The sequence below is a fragment of the Larus michahellis genome, chromosome 2, assembly GCF_964199755.1.
Source record: "Larus michahellis chromosome 2, bLarMic1.1, whole genome shotgun sequence".
In the NCBI taxonomy this organism is placed as follows: Eukaryota; Metazoa; Chordata; class Aves; order Charadriiformes; family Laridae; genus Larus; species Larus michahellis.
Window position 1 is genome coordinate 143,379,244 of NC_133897.1, and position 16,870 is coordinate 143,396,113.

At 43.5% G+C, this 16,870-nt stretch overlaps 1 protein-coding gene and 1 long non-coding RNA gene across 3 annotated transcripts; one reads left to right on the forward strand and one right to left on the reverse strand.

Annotated features, from left to right (window-relative positions):
• Positions 1-5,479: 5,479 nt before the first annotated feature.
• On the reverse strand, positions 5,480-7,263 carry LOC141739688 (uncharacterized). Its single transcript, XR_012585773.1, has 2 exons — positions 6,878-7,263; positions 5,480-5,806 (listed from the first exon to the last, which is right to left on the reverse strand). It is a non-coding gene; the product is annotated as an uncharacterized LOC141739688 (long non-coding RNA).
• A 155-nt stretch (positions 7,264-7,418) lies between these two features.
• Positions 7,419-16,136, forward strand: PDP1 (pyruvate dehydrogenase phosphatase catalytic subunit 1). Of its 2 annotated transcripts, XM_074577432.1 has the most exons (3): positions 7,419-7,550; positions 8,005-8,039; positions 11,291-16,136. In XM_074577432.1, exons 2-3 carry the CDS (start codon positions 8,009-8,011, stop codon positions 12,940-12,942), a joined length of 1,683 nt encoding a protein of 560 aa, XP_074433533.1. In that variant the 5' UTR covers positions 7,419-7,550; positions 8,005-8,008; the 3' UTR covers positions 12,943-16,136. The 2 variants fall into 2 exon arrangements, with proteins under 2 accessions (XP_074433533.1, XP_074433534.1); XM_074577433.1 differs by lacking the exon at positions 8,005-8,039 and having other exon boundaries at positions 7,425-7,550.
• The last annotated feature ends 734 nt before the right edge of the window (positions 16,137-16,870 follow it).

The following is a 16,870-nucleotide window of genomic DNA, read 5'->3' on the forward strand; positions in this document are numbered from 1 at the left end:
GCATTTGTTTTCTGAGGATTGAAAGAAAATATTTTATTCATCGTCTCATGTGTGAATGCATGATTATATCAGCAACACTTATAAAAGGAACAAGAATATTGTGTGCTACCGCAGTTCGCTAAGGCAACAGAAATACTGACTTGAAGTCAACCAGCCCTTGATAACCAAAGCTGTAATTTAAAACGTAAATGCCTTTCTGAGCTCATCTATTCTAAGCTGGATAGAGCCCAGCATATTTCAGTTTTTAAATAACTCATTCCCATGACCTTTGCAACTCACTACCTTACACAACAGTGCAAAAAAGAGCCTCATACACATGACTCAAGCTGCCTTAGGGTTGCTGAAATTTAAGAAGGCAGCCTACATAACATGATTGCAGGAAAAAGGAAAATAAAAGACTGATTATATAACATCCAGCCAAATTGAACAAACCTCTGCAGTTACACAAAACTGTGGGCTGCAGAGACGCATATGAAGTTCAAAGAAGTTTTAAAGAAACAGGCTGATGTGGCTGGTGTTTAGTCCTTGTGTTCAGCATCAACCCTGGTAGAAGAAATAATCCTTCCTCTCAAAATACTACTCTGAAACACTTAGATTGTAACATGGACGTGATCCAGGACATTTGAAACACAACGAGGAACATGACCCTGGGGAAAGAGCAAGGTGCCTGGACTGCTAACTTCCAAGCCCAAAATCATCCACAGTAGACAAGCAGGGTAGCAGTCATCTCACACTCACTGAATGTCTTCCTGATGCTCCCAGATCTTTCTGGAGGTTCCTCAGAGGCACAGTCCATCTGTGGGGAAACCTGTGATCTTGTACCACCTCCCTGGCCTGTGTCACCATGGCATCGTAGATCTGTGCAACTAAATATGCAGGTTATTTGGACTTGACAGCTAGATCCAGCCCTGGGCTGGTATCCAGAGCCAAGGAAGGCACCCAGGTGCCAATCCAGGGCAGAAGTAGAGTTGGGATCCCTAAATTATCTTCTAAAAATCTCCCCAGGACAAGAAGGGCACCCCTAAAGCAGGCCTGCTGGAAATGGTCACATTCAAGCCTTCTCTTCTGATTAAAAGTCTGGCACAGAAGCACAGCTTTGTTCTGCTGAGATGGACAGGATCTCAGGAGGAGGCATCTACCCCCAGATCCTGAACACCATAAACAAAGCTCCAACTTCTCTTGTAAGACATAGCATTGCTCCTTCTGCTGGTTCTTAGCTTACCATGTAATAGCCTAGTGGCTAAAGCCTATTCCCTGTAACTGGAAAACACCGGTATCATTTTCACCTTCAGCCCACGCTGCCTGTTTTCCAGGTGAATACTGTTACTGTCCTGCTGTAGGTCAGCTGAGGTGAGGGCAACCCTTTGCCCTGCAGGGAAGACTGGTCCCAACTCACACAGGAATCTACCACTCCTTGGCTCAGAGGCAGCAACCAGGACTCTAACCTTCTGCTTAGGGCACCTACCTGGAAGAAAAGAATAATTTACTGGATCTAGCCCTAAGACTTCAGATATTTTTAAATTATTATATTAGGTATATATTAGTTAGACTACATTCTCAGTTATTTGTCTGTGGCCAGACCCAAGCCAACTCCTTTCCAAGCCACCGGGAAAGTATTTTCCTTGTTCTGAGAAGCACACTGTCTAGGGACAGGCAGACAAACCAGACTGAAGGTAAGAGGACAGAACAAATACATTTTTAGTTCATTGTTTAAAGATATAAAATAAACATACAGTATAAAGCCTCCAGTAAATATTTATACAGGTGAGTTCACTTGAGATAATAACTCTATTAATGAAGGAAAACAGTAACTTAACTCATCTTTCTTCTGCAGAAAAAAAAAACCCAAATGCTTATATTTTTTCATCAAATGCAAATTTTAAACCCCAAAGGATACAACTAGGTCTTTTTTTCCCTAGCAGTTAGGCAAGGGTAAACTGCAAGAAAGTAAATAGGAGTGAAAGGAAGTCACTTTTGTCTGGTATTCTTCTTGTTAGAAGTGGAAATCGGATCTAACCCTGGTGCCTGACACATCGAAGACACTGGTTCAGAGTCTGCTCTTGGTTCTAAATCTAAATTTCTAATTTTATCTTCAACAACTACTTTCCACTCCAAAGTGCACCCTCATGCTAAGAAGATAACACCAGTACACCTAGTCATTGGCACTGGTTGCTCTTCCTCATTGCTGGAGAAATTATTATTCTTTAACATTCCCATTTGCCTAGCAAGATCTCGACTCAAATCAGCCACCTGCTTCTACAGACCACCCGTTGGCTTTCCATCTCTCGACTCCAGTGATCTCCAGTTAAGGTGAAAGGCTGTATCCAATTACCAATCTCTGAATAATCTTTAATTTCAGAAGTATCACCTAGGATAAAATGAAACCAGGATATCATTGTTCCAGCAGTATTTGGTAAATAATATTTTGTCTGTTGCGAAGTGTAAGCTATTTTCTTCCTGGAAAAATGCAGGCAGACTCCTCTCCCTTCCCAACTTTACTCTCTACTACTTCCCCTGGAGCCTGGTGAATCCTTTGCACAGCAGCCACCATAACTGCAAATGTTGTTACTTTTTAAAATGACTATAACAAATAAATTTGAAAAATGCACACGATGGACTACAGCTGGAAAAGGCATCAGCCCCTTCAGAGCCAAGATAACTGGTGGAGCCAGCCTCCTGATATCCTGACACTGCTTCCTCATAGCACAGACACTGATAATGTCATAAATACCATTCTTGAAGCTTGCCAAAATGTCTTTTTCCAATAACATTTTACTACAGAATTTCCTTTACTTCATCGAGTTGTCAGGATGCTGTATTCCTCAAACTGGATACCAAACCCTGAAAGACCAATCCCGGAGAAGGGTGCGAGCTAGTACACAATGCCTACCAAATGCAAAAAAGGCATTTAGTTCTCTGCTAATGAGATTTGAGGAATACAATAGGATGGTGAAAAGAAGTCCGGGAGGGGCAAGAGGCAACAGATCCAAGCTGAGCAAGGAAAATTCTGATTAACTACAAGGAAAAAATCTTTATGATGAAAGTGGTGAAGCACTGGAACTGGGGCTTAGGCAGGCTGGGGCACCTCCGTCCTCAGAGATGACCAAAACAGGACTGGCCAAGTCCCTGAACACCCTGACCTGGCTTTGAAGTTGTCCCTGCTTTGAGGAGGGTGCTGGGCTCTATGACCTCCTGAGGTCCCGGCCAACCTCAATTGCTCTATGATTCTAGGAAGCTGATCCCAACTGCTGAATGAAGAAAGAGCCACCACTTCATTTCAGAAAGGAACTGAGAGTGAAGATACAAAGGGACTCTTGGGGGGACAAAATAAATCAAGCTATCCCCGAGTCCCACAGTGATGGCAAAATACCCTCTGAAAGCAATTGTCTCTGTAATTCCTCATCGGCCTCCTCTTTAAGAAAGAGCAGGGAGGAGACGAGTCGTGTGGCTCAGCACTGCTGGTTTACTCTCAGACTGAGGTTTTTTTAAAAAAATCACCTTTTGCAGGGCTCATTGTTAAACTTCAGAAACATTCAGCATGCCAGGGAACCCAGCTGTGCTATTGGAGGCTGAATACACCACCCACAGCAAACACTCCCTGAGAGGGCAGCAGAAGACATGCATGTACAACCAAAACCTGCCTTTGAAGCAGACGGAGGACCACAGGACCATTGCTGTTCGCAGGTACTCCCTCTGCTTCCAGCTCTACTGACACATTTATTTTTGCATTTTTGCCATGTAATGCTCCCGATTTCTGCTAAAAATAAATTACTGCTCTGTGGAACAGCAGGCGTACATTGCTGTCATTGCTTCTATAATGCCCTCAGGAAAGGAGAGAAGATAGTTTAAGTCTTGTCCTACTCTTCCTCTTTATTCAGCACATGGCATGTTTTTCTCCCTTATTTTCCCCCTTGTTAGGCTTTTCTTTCCGCCTTCAAAACTTGTACAGCTCTTCTATTTATTTTTTGCATTTTTTTCTGCTTCAGGTTGGTGTGGCAGCCTGCCAGGTGGAAGCCTTTGATCTGTGCACACAGTTTGGAGACAGGTTTTATGAGCGACTGCTCCTTTCAGCAGGCACAGGAGCAAAATGGCATTTCTGAAACACTGCGTGCAAAGATACCGTAAAAAATGTTAAGCAGTCAGGGGACTGATTCAATCACTTGAAGTATTACCCTGTGTTCCCGAACTGGTTTTTGGTAAAACTGAACCAATAAAATATTTATACATTAGGCATAAGAACTTATTTAAACTAGAAGGTTATCACAAACACCTGATTTAAAATGGAAATGGATTTCAATGATCTGTAATGGAGTTTCTCTGGAAATGCGTGTAGAAAGCTGCAGGGTAACTACTGCAGCACTTTAGCTGCAGTGCTAATGCATAGCTGCCTCTCGGTTCTGCAATGCAGAATCACCCGCTGCTGGCAACCGGCACAGCAGACAAGAACTGATGTCTTTTGTTACACACAGATGATAATCCTTCCAGGCAGGGAGAGACTTTGCATATCTCAAAACAGTTACAAGTAATTTCTTTTCCATCAATCCTTGATGTAAAATGTTAAAAGTGGAACAACAGGTTTTTGTTCATTAAAATAATTTTTAATTCTTTAAAATCAGCAAAAGTGGACAAAAAGGTCTCGGCAGCAGAAACACGAAGAAAAGGAAAACCTAACTTTCCAGATTGCAACATCCAACTTCTGGCACACCAGCAAACTCGCATCAGCTTAAGGACCAAAATGTCAGCCAAGTTTTAGTATTTTTTCTTTCATTTGTGGGATTTATATGGGGCTGCTAAGGCCAAATTCTCTTCTCTCTCAATATTTTAAAATTCAAATTCTGCCTTTTGTTCAAAGTGATACTGTGGCACAGGGAGCCACGGCTTCCAATACCAGCTCTCAAAGTAGCTCCTCTCCTGGCCTTAAATCAGGAAGAAAAAGGAATGAATGAAATAAATAAACAGAGCAATAACACTAACCTAATGGTCACAAGATGATCTGAAGACCAAAAGTGCTACATGCTAATTATTTTGTGGATTTTTTTTTCCTCAACAGGCAACTCTAGACAGCAACATTCTCTTCAGAAGTCAAACATGAATCCACCCTCCAAACCCTGTACTTCCAATCAGAAACAGGTGATCAGTGGTGACTTCATCCCAATCCATTTCTATATATCTACTCATACAACTATCACTCAAATACACCCAGGCACAGGACTGTCTTCCCGCAGCGTTTTACCTTCTGATGGGGCAAGAGGATGCCTTAATTGTGCTGTCTTACGTAGTCGTTAAGAACATTCCTAAACTTGGGTGCTTTACAGTCACTCTTGCTGCAAATGTGACTGTACATAATGCACAAAATTATGTAAATGGTTGTTGCTACAGCACACTCTGCCAATCTATTTCTAACCATGTGCTACTGTTAAAAAGGAACGTAAATTATTCATCTTCCATACCATTTAATGAAGGCTTTAACGTACAATGGTGTCTGTCAGATGTTTTTGTATTTTATTTTATTCTAAAATAAGCCTCAAAGAGAAGATGATGGTGTACCGTTATGGATAAACAAATAAATGTCACAAAAGTCATCCAGAACACCAAAAACCAAACACTGTAATACTTTGTGCTTTCAACTACTACTGTGAAAGACTTGCATTTTTAAGGATGGCATCATTTTATCTTTCTAGCTGGTTTTCACATGGAGGGTCGCAGGGCAGTACTTTCCACTCTCATATTGCAAGTAGACCTCTTGAGTCTTCTCGGCACTAAGTGCGGATTTTCCTTTGCTTCCTCTACTGGTTTCAGTATACAGCTGTAAATACAATAAAGAAGATAAGGATGCTAGTCAAAACCTATGTTTTGTTACAGCTGCTAAAGGAATGCTAATTGCAGCACTCCACAGGCTAGCTGAACATCTGCTGCCAACACCACACAGCAAAGTGGGCATCTCAGCCACCCTGAAAATAGAAAGGCATGAGAGCATGTGCATCTATAAACAGAGAAAGAGATGATCAAGGAAATCAAAACATTGTCAAATTTATATACTTTCCATATTCAAAAATTTACATGAAGAATACAGCTGGATCAAAGTGTCTCTAAAGCATATGCAAAACTGAACGTTGCCTAGAGTTGTGGAATGGGGACAGGATTGTATCTAACAGGGGAGAGAAAGGAAGGAGGGGAGGCCATGGCTCCTGTCCCACTGGTAGGAATGACAGGTGGTGCTCTTCTGGGGAAGGACTGTTCTTTCTTAGTAGCCATTGCCCTCAAACCATTCCTTGCTGGCAGCAGCAAATGCGGCTTTCTCAGGAACACAGGGCAGAGAGGTTGTCTGGCCTCTGTGGCAGCCTGCTTTGCCTGGAGAGATTCTGGTGAAGACAGAACACCAGGGAGCAAATATGAAACAGAAAAACCAAATGTTGCAATACAGGCTTCAGCAGCCTCTTGCAGCATTAGCATGTTTTGCGACTGTTAAAAGCATTTCACGAACATTTGAAGGGGAAAAAAAACACAAAACAAACAAACCCCAACAAATACTTCCCACTCTTTAAAATTAATTCAGAGTAAAAGTCAATACGCCCCACTTAAGTTTGTAGACGTTTTCCCATTTTCAGCCTCCTTAACAGGCAGAAGATAAACGACCCTGACTCCCGATCCGAGGATCGTGGGGGGCAGGCTGCTGCAAGGGTGTCTGTGTCGCACGGCCGCGCCCGCAGGACAAGAGGACCAGCCACCACGGCTTCCCCTTCAGCTCCACCGCCTGGTGCCAGGAGCCAGCAGGAGGCCGGGGACAGCTCTTGTCCCCTTTTTATCTGCAAATCACCTGTTACAACCGCGAAGCACCGCGGGAAGAGCTGCCAGCCGCAGCCACGGCACTGCTCACCTCAGCCCCGGTCCCCGGGGCGAGGAGCAAGGGGGCGAGGTGCCGCAGGGGCAGCCCGCTCTCGCTGAGCCTCGCCCGTCCTCCTTCCTTCCTTCCTTCCCTCAGGAGCGCGGTGAGCCTCCCATTGGCGGTTCCCTCACGGAGGGGCAGCTTCGGCCCGCTGCCGCGGCCATGCGGCGGAGGGCGAGCTGGGGGGCTGAGGCGCGGATGGCCTCTCCTCCCCTCACACACACCGAGGAGGGGTGGGAGGACGGAGGGAGAGCTGAGGGGCGGCGGGGGGCTGAGGTGGGGGCAGCCTCGCCTCTCCTCCCCTCACACACAGCGGGCAGGGGTAGGGGGGCGGCTCGCGCCCCCACCTCATTCGTGCCTTCCCGCCCCTACACAATGCGCGCGCATGCAACTCCCCCCCCCCCCCCCCCCGCGCTCCCTCAGCCACCGCCGAGCCTCCGCGTCACGTGCCCTCCTTGCCCTCCCCGGCAGCCAATGGGCGCCGCGCCGCGCGCCACTGGGCCTTTATAAGGCGACGCGCAGCGCGGCGGCTGCGGGCGGGAGGTGGTTGCGGCAGCAGTCTTGGGGCTGGGAGCGTGTGAGGGCATCTCGGTCCGCTCGGTCCCTCCAGCTGCTTCCCAGTTCCGCCCGGGGGGCCGGGCTGAGCCGTCCGGGAAGGGGCCAGGTCTGTTCCCAGAGAGGAGGGAGGAAGGGGTCGAGGCGGAGGGAAGAGGGCTGGGGAGGGGCGGCCATGTCGGGGCCGCGCGTCGCCTGAGGGGGTAGCGGTCTCTGCCGCGGCGACGCCCAGTGCCGGCGGGCGGGCCCTGCCCGCGGGGAGCGGGAGCGGCGCCTGGCCTCCGCCGGAAGGGAGAGCGCGGCCGGCGCGGGGCACGGTGCCTGGCAGGGCGGTGGCGGGCGCTGGCTGCCGAGCTTCGGCGGGGCTGGCTGTCTCCCATCGGCGGGCCGGCGGCGGGTCCGGTGGCCCGCAGAGGGGCTCCGTGTTTGTGTGTCGTCTCCTCTCTGTCGTCCCCCCCTCCGTGTCGGAGCTCTCCATCTCCTCTAACAAACTCTCTGCCTTGCTTCTCCCTCGCCCCCCGGGCTTCTGCTTTGTGGATGTTGGCGGCTTCTTGTTGTGACAGGAGAATGTGTGTGTGTCCCGGGCCCAGGCGGATCGGTATGTATCTCGCACCGGTAGGCGCTGGAGCGCCAGGCTCGGGGGTCGGATGGGACCCGGGGAAGGGAACGCCAGGCTGGGCTGTGCCCCAGGGCTGAGACCTGGCTGGAGGGAAGGCTCTGCTTGTCTTGAATGTGTCTTGTTCCTCCTCTCCCCGCTCTCTCCAACGGGCTGATTCATTCAGGTCTGTCAAGTGTCTGAAAGACACCTGGGGTGAGTGTTTTTATCTGAAGCCATGGATGCCTTTGGCAAGTTAAAGGCAGATGTTTTGGAGGAACCTGTCTGTGCAGCATCACTTGGCCTTAATAGTACAGTTATTGCAAGCCTTTATAAAAGGAGGGGGTAATGTTTTTTTCCATTTTATTAGTGTAGTACTACAAAACTCATTAAACTGCCAGTAATGAGTCAGATAGTCAAATTATATTTGTGGCCTGAAAAGTAGCATTTGTACTCTGTTCTGGGCTTGGAGAGGTATTTAATACTGACTTAGATGTTCATCTCTTGATAAATCTTGACTGGATTGTAAAATTTCTACTTAATTTCTTCTCTGCCATCTCTTGATCAAACATAATGAACTTGTGATCTTAAAGAAATTATTTAGGAGCTAGTTGGAGTACCTGGTTATATTTGGGGCATCCACATTGTGGGGATAAATGGGAGAAACTTAGGATAATTTCAGGTTGGCAAACTTGGATTTTCTGTCTTACTTAAGTAGGTTTTATTAAATCTAGTATGTGAAACACATTGATACCTTAAACTGATACGGATCTACTGTAAATGATACAGGCCATGGAAAACTTGATGTGAACTTCTTACTGCTTCCTCTTAGATTTCATGGAATATTTGATAAACTAATGATTAAAAATCAGCAAAATATCTCCTGGTGGCACTGCAGAGCCACTGTAGCAGCAGTATCTTTGTATTTTTGCTTCATCATGGATCAACAGCAAAACTGTCGGAACAGTTGCGGCACCATGTGTGGATCAGCACTGAACACAAATGCTTAGGAGTTAGGAGAACTTGCTTCAGTCAGAGTCTAACAGGAGATCAGCACTGCATCTGAGGTGCTACTCTACACCAAGCACATCTGTAGAACCCTGAGGTTCCCATTATGTAAGCAAAATTGTTGCTTTTAAATGTAATGTGAAAAAATATACGTAACTGTTGCCAAAATAGCTCCATTGTTATTAGAAGGCAGTGAATAGATTTTAAAATCTATATTTGGAGTTGCACTTCTGTCATGTTGTGTGCATGTGAAGCCTGGGCTGGAGAAACAGACTTTCTGGGAACCAAATGGCTAATGTAAATTTAGTATGCATCTGGAAATTCAAGCCAGTACACAGCTGCGGAGTGTCTGGATAGCTGTCTGTGGTCCAGAGGACGACAACCAGAGCTCTTCCTGGTAGCTGCATGACACAAAGCTGTCCAGTTGAGCCTTCATAGCTGTCAGGGGGAGACCTGAGAGAGGTCAGTGGACAAGAATTTTTGTCAGTGTAAGTCAAGACTGGCAGTCAGTCATTAGTACTAGGAAGCCAGTGAAGTAGTAGAAACGGGAATTCTGCTTTGCCTTCAGCACTTACATATCTTGTAACAGAGAAACAGGCCCTGCTGCTGGTTACTTAAGGAGAACAAGCAAGCTTGGAGGGAAGAATGTGACTTCTGTTGCAACACAGAGAACGGGGTGAAGCTTCATATATTTCCAGACACTTCTCAGCTGGTATGGGTGATCGGAATCCTGTGTCAGAAACTATGGAATAGGGTGACAGCAGAATGCAGTTCCTTCTATGTTGCATGATCTTTTAGACTGAGTATTGTGGCTTCCTGCATATTTTGTAGGGGCTGTGTCTCATCTGAAGTACTGGTATGCCTGCTTGGCTGAAAAAAAAAAATAAAAATGAACTTAGTGACTGAAGCACCTTGCACAACACAGCAGTATCCAGTTTTTCAGTAGAACAATTATATTTGAGATACAGTGGTGCTGACAGGCTAGTACTTATGCCTGCAGTGTGAGGTAATTTGTAATGGTCTTTTTCTAAAAAGAAGCTTTTATGATGAAACTTGATCATAAAAGTTGGAAAGAGAAAATTGAATTCCCCTTAACTGTACTTCATATAAGGCACAGTTCAACTTTTTTTCCACTATGGAATTGTTTTCTCAAGTACAACACTGTAAAAAAACTTCCTGATAATGAGGCATAGTGAATAAGGGATTTAAGAGGCACTTACACCAATGTGATTGGGTATGTAAATGGAGACAAGGAAGAGTATGTTAGAATAATATTTCTTCAGAGGAATGAAAAATTATAAGGAGAATTTTTACATGTGGCAAATAGTAGTAGAATACTTTTTCTTGGATACTAAATAGTTTATCTTAACACTGAACTAGCTTTAGACTATCCTGCAGGGCTCTGTTGTAGCCATGGAAACAAACACAGCTTGCATGTAGTCCTTCAATTGAGTAGCTTTTTAAAGCAAGTTCTAATCCTGAAATTTACTGGGGTAGATGAGCTGCTGGTAGGAGAGATGCATCTGCTTTCTACCTCCTGTATTTTTACCTGATAAACTAGAAAATTGCTGCATAGGCTGCCATGGCTATTTTGTACACCATGGTGTCACAAGTTTGAAGTTTTACGTGTGAAAAGGGGGAGAAGAAACAAAACCTGCTACTAACTTGTGATTGCTTGAAGAATATCTGCTGTCTATGACCTACTGTTTGCTTTTATTGTCTAAATAATCTTCAACTTAAACCCAGTTGTATGTCATCTCAGAGTTGTTTCTTGAATCTTACTGGTATATGCTTCGTCTCTTCTTCAGCTTTATAGAAAGAGTTTTCCTCTCTGTGTGCCACATCTGGCTCTGTCAGCTGGGAAACCAGCAGGAGAACAAATACTCATAAAAGTATTGTAGAGGGTGTCCATACTGTAGAGTGCTCCATGCTAACTGTTGTCTTAAGTTCTGTTTGAAGCTGCATTGTCTGTCTGGATGATGTTTTTGCTTCTTGCCTGCTGTCTGAGTGGGTATAAGAGCTAAAATGTCTATGCTGAATTTAAGTGTGGTACAGCTTTTTTGTTATAGCCCAGTGTAGTGTCTATAAACAAGCACCTCTTAATGCCTTCTCTTTCTCAAGACCTGTGAAGCTATGAACTCCGTATAATAAGCAACTTTGTTAGGGGCTGTAAATGTCTTAACTTAGAGTTCTGGGAAAAATCTGTTAGCCGTGCCCCTAAGCATAGTTGTTCTCTTGTCTTTCAGCAATTCCAGTCCGAAGCTCCAGGCTACCATTGTTATCTGATGCCATGCCAGCACCAGCTCATCTGTTTCCATTGATTCGTAACTGTGAGATTAGCAGAATATGCAGTACTGTGTGTTACTGCCACCATAAACATCTGTGTTGTTTATCATCTCATTTTGCTCACGGTCACTTCAGATATGCACCTCAGAAGAAATTTGCGGCACTTTATAGGCCAAAGGAGAACTTTAATCACTTTATTCATGCAAGGGATTATGCTTCTACGCCACAGAGATTTTACCTCACGCCTCCACAGGTCAACAGCATTCTGAAGGCAAATGAGTACAGTTTCAAAGTCCCAGAATTTGATGGTAAAAATGTAAGTTCTGTTCTTGGCTTCGATAGCAACCAGTTGCCTGCTAATGCTCCGATAGAAGACCGGAGGAGCGCTGCCACTTGCTTACAGACAAGAGGGATGCTTCTGGGTGTGTTTGATGGCCACGCAGGCTGTGCTTGTGCTCAAGCTGTCAGTGAAAGACTGTTTTACTACATTGCTGTCTCATTGTTACCTCATGAGACTTTACTTGAAATTGAAAATGCTGTGGAAAGTGGCAGAGCTCTGTTGCCCATTTTACAGTGGCACAAACATCCCAATGATTATTTTAGCAAAGAAGCTTCCAAGCTTTACTTCAATAGTCTAAGAACTTACTGGCAGGAGCTGATTGATCTCAACAGTGGAGAAACTACTGATGTGAAAGAAGCTTTAATTAATGCTTTTAAGAGGCTCGATAACGATATTTCTTTGGAAGCTCAAGTAGGAGACCCAAATTCTTTTCTCAACTACCTAGTGCTGCGAGTAGCATTTTCTGGTGCAACTGCCTGTGTGGCCCATGTGGATGGTGTTGACTTGCACATTGCAAACACAGGTGACAGTCGGGCAATGCTTGGGGTTCAGGAAGAAGATGGATCTTGGTCTGCAGTTAATCTGTCCTATGACCACAATGCACAAAATGAACATGAAGTGGAACGTGTGAAAATGGAGCATCCAAAGTCTGAAGAGAAAAGCCTTGTGAAACAAGATCGTCTCTTAGGTCTCCTGATGCCTTTCAGAGCTTTTGGTGATGTGAAGTTCAAATGGAGTATTGAGTTACAGAAAAGAGTAGTAGAATCAGGCCCAGATCAGCTGAATGACAATGAATATACAAAGTTTATTCCTCCAAACTATCACACTCCCCCGTACCTCACAGCTGAGCCAGAAGTCATACATCACAAATTACGGCCACAGGATAAGTTCCTGGTTTTGGCCACAGATGGGCTGTGGGAGACAATGCACAGGCAAGATGTGGCTAGAATTGTAGGGGAGTACCTCACTGGTGTTCACCATCAACAGCCAATAGCTGTTGGCGGCTACAAGGTAACTTTGGGACAGATGCATGGTCTCTTAACAGAAAGGAGAGCAAGAATCTCTTCAGTATTTGAAGATCAGAATGCAGCGACTCACCTGATCCGTCATGCAGTGGGTAACAATGAGTTTGGCACTGTGGATCATGAGCGACTATCCAAGATGCTTAGTCTTCCAGAAGAGCTGGCTCGAATGTATAGAGATGACATTACAATTATCGTGGTGCAGTTCAACTCACATGTTATAGGTGCATGTCAAAATGAGGAACTGTAAATTCAGTGTAGTGAACTAGTTACCAAAGTTGTAACAATGGCCAGTATGAGCAGCAAATAAAAAACAACCACCCAACAATAAAACCCCCAAAAAACCCCTCAGCAAACAAATTGGTTGCTTGCTACATTCAGCATATCTATTGTTTCTGCCTTCCCCCAGAGCTCTGAATACATGGGAAGTGCCATTGACCTAATACAAACTTGAAGAGGATGTCACAGCTTGGGAAAAGAGGTTTTTGTAATAGCTTTGCACTATTGATTTCATGAATGCTGCTAGAACAATGTCTTGAATTTGGCAGATTTGGATGAGGGAGGGAAGGAGGATAAAGAATAAACTAACAGATCTGGCTATTCAAGAAATAAAACCTGTTTATAAATATCTGTACATATCTACACATTATCTTAAAAGATGAGTAAAAAGGAGTATTGTTGAATTCTACAGGGCTAATTCTTGCAAAGTAGATATGGCTATTTGTGAGTATATTGTCTACTGTTTCTTCTAAGCAGAAGGTCACTTTAACCAAGTCTTTGGTGTAAAAAAAGTTGTCTCACTTTCATATAGACAATGTCATTCACTTAAGGATATTTGTCTAAGTGTTGACTCTCAATGCAGGTCTAAGCCATAATCAATACCTGAGATTCTGTTACAGCTGAATCATATCTTATGCATGGTGACTTCTGAACTTCTTGTGCATTGATAGTTTCTTGGCTGTGGGTTTCTGCACAACTTGCAGGGCAATAATACATTACAACATACAGTAAGATACCAGATAACTTTGTGGAGGACTTCAGTTCGCAGTATGAAGAAACTTCCAGGCTTTTTGAAAAGTCGATGGTGTTGGTCAAGACTGTGTTGGCTTTCCTAAAGGTCATGTCCTTTATGGACTCCACACCTGTCTGGTGTTACTTATCTGGTAAATAAATGTTCATCTGGAAAAGATCAGGAAATCGTTGCTAATCTCTTTAGCTTTGTAATTTGCACTCGTTTTCACTTTGTCTATCTCAAATGGTCACATATTTGGTGTCTTGCACTTAAAATCATATTTGTAAGTTGGTTTAAAAACTACAAATTACATAAAATTGAAGTATGGCTTGTAAATACTGTTTTAGTTGAGAAACTAACTGGTGTGCATGTGTATGTTTAATGGTTTTTTCTAGCAACTGCTTTATTAGCAGCTCTGTATTTCTGGACAGCTGGTGTACGCATGTTCTTACAGTCCAGAATGCTATCACAGAGCAATCTCTGAAGTGGATCTCTCTGGCATGTAATTGTTGAATTTGAACATAAAAGATTGGCTATAACTTGTGTGCCTAAAGTTGGGCTTATAACTGTAGAAAGTAGGGACTGACAACTAATTTATCGGTCATCATTGTGTCTGTTGTAGGTATGTTGCATTGTATACAGATTTATTTTAACCTGCCCTTAGGTTAAAAGTTCAAATGCTGGCTAAAATACCAGCCCTTGATGATAGAACACATGTAACTTGATTCCTGTGTTCTAGAGAACAGCGGTAGGTCAGCTTATTTCACTTTACAAGGTGTTTCAGTTAAAATACCTCCCTAGCCTTCATCATAACTGATTAAATCAACACTTTAAAAACCTAGCTAATTTTGATTAACTGAGTAATGTGGCATTTTCTACTAAATAAAAATATTGCCAATTAATCCTACTGTTACATAGGGTACACTTGGTTTGAACAATGAACCTGTGCTATAGTAAACATTGGCTTCTCACAAATGCTATGTGTACTTAGTGGCCTGCAGCTGTAACATGTCTATTCCTTCACCCAACCTTAAATATCAGGATCAATGTTGCTGTAAGGTTAGTGATACCTAAGTTCACATTCAAGATGTGCACAACCCTTCTTTATTTGAAGGGAAAAGGGGAACTCTTAAATGCTTAGACAAGTACTGGCTGTTGACATTGCTTCTTTATGTTGTGTTTTGGTGACTGTGTCATTAGCTAGGTCAATAGACTTTATGTTCTGTCCTTCAAATGCAGTATGTATCTAAGCTGTTGCAGTATTTAACTTTCTTACTTTTTTACTGTTAAAGCTCTATTACATGTATTGATGTATTTAACCTATGATTATTGATACGAATTTGGTACAAGTCATAGCTAAAAGAGCTGAACATTGGTCCCATGGATATAACTTTTATTGAGGAAAAGCTGCTTTTTGTATAAAGATGCATATGTGTGGGGTCAGACAAAATAATATTTATGTATTGCTTGGAGACTTGCTCAGTATGTATGCAGTGAACAAGCAGCATAACTGCCTGCTGAACAGGTGATCTGAACAAACATCTTTTAACAAATTCCAATAAAATGATCAATTATGCAGAAATCCATGTGTATTGGACTGATATAGAATGTGTTAGCTATTCTGCTAGGGCTGAAACTTATGAATTACTTGTATTTCAAGAATGTGTTTTGTGTAGTCCCTGTTATGAATAGACCAGATGGCCAGACAAAGCAAAGTATAAATGGAAACAGACTGAGAATGGGACTTCAGAGCTCTTAAATGCTAGTGTGAGGCTTGAACACCTGCATCAGGCATGCTGGTGCTGCCACTGCCTGGCGGCAAAGCTCAGATCTTTCTGTCAATGTCACTGCATGTCTCAGTTCCCGTCATCTCATAATTACCTTCAGGGATGGTGCTGCGGGTAAAGCAGCATAATTTGATATCATTAAGTTGTGGACTGTACCCTATATAGAGCAATACAACATTTCATAAACAAGCCAAAATACTTACGTGCAAATTAAAATGGCATAAGAATGAATTGATGGTAAACTAAATAGAAACAGAGGACATGTTCTGTTCGTGTTGTCTACAAACATGTTGCATTGCGGAAAGAACTGCTACTTTATATGATAGGGGGGTGCTGTCATTACTTTTCCAAATTAGGATTTCACAGCTGCAGATACATCTCAGCCCAGAAGGATAGCTGAATCTTGGCTGTCAACACAAACCTTCAAGTTCACCTTTAAATCTTTTAAAGTGTTCTAGGTTAATGTGTCAACAGAACTGTTTAACAGTATACTAGGTAAGAGAGGAGTGGGAGATCTTTTAGTCTATGCTTCCAATTTAAAGCTTTGTAAACTCTGTTCCCTTGTGTTTAAAATGGTATGTGCGTTATTTGCTTTTTACGGTATTTTACATCTACTGTTCTGATAAATGGAGGATATGGAATTTGCCTTCTATGTGCATGACTCCGAGTACAGAACTTATTAAAACTTTCCCTTTCCACTCACTTCCTCATTGCAGGGCAGAGATTTGCATGTAGCAGGCTCTTAAAATGTGACACATGCAGCAAGGAGCATAGTCTCATTGTGAAATGTTTTTAATTAGACTTGAACTCAGGTCCCTGTACTTAGAACAATTCTGGAGTGAGAGGATGCCTGGTAACTATTTCCGATAAGCGCTCTGCAGAACAGCTGGGCTTCTGCAGAAGGGCTAGGCTGCTCTGTGCTTCCTCAGCATGGAGGCATATTTTATAATGAGATTACTTGGCATAGATGGATACTTCAGGTTTCTAGTTCTAATCATCTGTGGTGTCCTCAGCTCCCTGATGCAGACATACCATCTGGGTTCATGACTCAAATACAGGCCATCTGATTTTCATGAGTATAAACTGCTGAATGCCATCCTCAATGCTGCTGCACAGCAGGCTAAGAACAGTGCTAGCACAAGGCATTTTGGGATGCCAAGGGACTTGGCATCTTTTAGGTGATATGTTTGATCCCATGTAAGAAACTTGTGCAGCTCCTGATTGTTGTTCAGTAATGTATAAATAGAAACAAGATCTGTGGAGTTGGAGGATCTGGCCAAAATGCCCTGTCATTTCACTGAAATTTCAATTTCACGAAGCTTAGAATGAAGCAGATCCTGTGGGTAGAACTAGCTTTCTTCCAGCCTACCAAGTGCCAC